General features: G+C 37.0%; 1 protein-coding gene across 2 annotated transcripts in view; it reads left to right on the top strand.

Moving 5' to 3' along the window:
* UBE2D2 (ubiquitin conjugating enzyme E2 D2) overlaps positions 1 to 945 on the top strand; it is a 27102-nt gene extending 26157 nt beyond the window's left edge. For both annotated transcript variants that reach the window (XM_027888601.1, XM_027888602.1), the window contains exon 7: positions 174 to 945. In XM_027888601.1, the coding sequence (XP_027744402.1) occupies positions 174 to 219 (46 nt within the window). In that variant the 3' untranslated portion in view covers positions 220 to 945. The remainder of the gene's footprint in view (positions 1 to 173) is intronic.
* The last annotated feature ends 632 nt before the right edge of the window (positions 946 to 1577 follow it).

The following is a 1577-nucleotide window of genomic DNA, read 5'->3' as shown; positions in this document are numbered from 1 at the left end:
TGAGCTCTCTTGTTCCCCCTGTTTGCTCAGTGTTTAATTTTGCTCTTAAATGTTACAAACTGATGACAGTGTACTGTAGAGAGTGTGAGTTGATGCCATGTGTAGACTGGACTGCTGGAGCTGGAATGCTGTGCAGATGCCACGTTAAGTCAATCCTCTTTTTATACATACAGGTACAACAGAATAGCTCGGGAATGGACTCAGAAGTATGCGATGTAATTAAAGAAATTATTGGATAACCTCTACAAATAAAGATAGGGGAACTCTGAAAGAGAAAGTCCTTTTGATTTCCATTTGACTGCTTTCTATGAGCCCACGCCTCATCTTCCCCTGTGCACATGTTTACCTGATACAGCAGTGCTGCGTGTTGTACATACTTGGAACAACAAACTAGAAATACTGTATTTCCCCGTACCAACATTGACTCCTAGCAGAGAAGTGTGTGTGTGAAAAGCTGGTTCTTCAGTCATAACTTTGTGAGCCTAAAAGCATTCCTTGCTGAGTTAAATTGGGTGATCAGATGGGAATGGGAGAGGTCCTTGGTGGTTCTCAGATTTCTAAGGGACAGTGTTGCTGATCCATGAAGGATTTTAAGCGGAATCCTTTTAAACTCATAACAGTTATGAAAAGCAAGGTGAAGAACTTGAAGCTGTTTCTGTATTCATTTTATTCTGAAGGACCTACACCTTAGGTAAATGTTATGACCAATGAGAAACTGTACCCACATCCTGTGTTTAAGGTCTAAGTTTAACCGGTCACCATTTAAATGGATTGGAGCTATTAGTGCATCAAGTGATGTTGATTTGTTTCAACTCTCTCCCTCCCTTCATACTTTTTTTGGTTTGTATGTGGTTTCTCAGTTAATATCTAGCTAATAGCTCTTATTTTTTTCTTAAGTTTTTTAACTGCTTAGGTCTTTCTGGATGTAAGGGTAAAAAAAAAAAATCCATTTGACAGAAAACTTGTGTGTATTTAAAGACCCAACTGCTCCCCTGGAGCTTGTACGTTCAAGAATGATTAATCTGTGTAATAAACTGATTACTACAGTCATTACATATAACTTTGTGTGAATAGGCTTTTAATTTTCAGAGCAGTTTGTTACAGGCTTAAACTAACGGTGGATTTCTCTTTAAAACAAAACAAAAACAAACAAACCAACTTTTGGGTTGAAGTCGTGAAGCAGTTTGGTTTGCATCACACAAGGCACCTGAAGAGGCAAACAGGAGCTTGAGCACTTAGATGAAATCAGGATGTGTAGTGTGCCAGGAACTTGACTGTTAAACCAAATAAGCAGTTTACTAAATGCGAATCAGAGTGACATTTTACAAAGCCTGATGGTATTACTCCCACTTGCATGGGACCTAACACAATGCATATGTACTGTAGGTAAGTGAAACCTTATGTAACTAAAAAAAAAAAATGGATGTAAAAGGGTAAAAAAAAAAGAAAAAAAAACCTACCAAACACATCAGCACAAACTTTCATAAAATGTAGCTTTTACATAATTACTTTGCACTAAACATTTGCAAATGTTCATACAGTTTTAAATTGTACTTGTATGTGTCTTTTTTTTTTTT

This window comes from Empidonax traillii, unplaced genomic scaffold (genome assembly GCF_003031625.1).
Source record: "Empidonax traillii isolate 1590-97213 ecotype Southwest subspecies unplaced genomic scaffold, ASM303162v1 scaffold242:size1152717, whole genome shotgun sequence".
NCBI lineage: Eukaryota > Metazoa > Chordata > Aves > Passeriformes > Tyrannidae > Empidonax > Empidonax traillii.
This window is presented reverse-complemented; position numbering and strand designations above follow the sequence as displayed.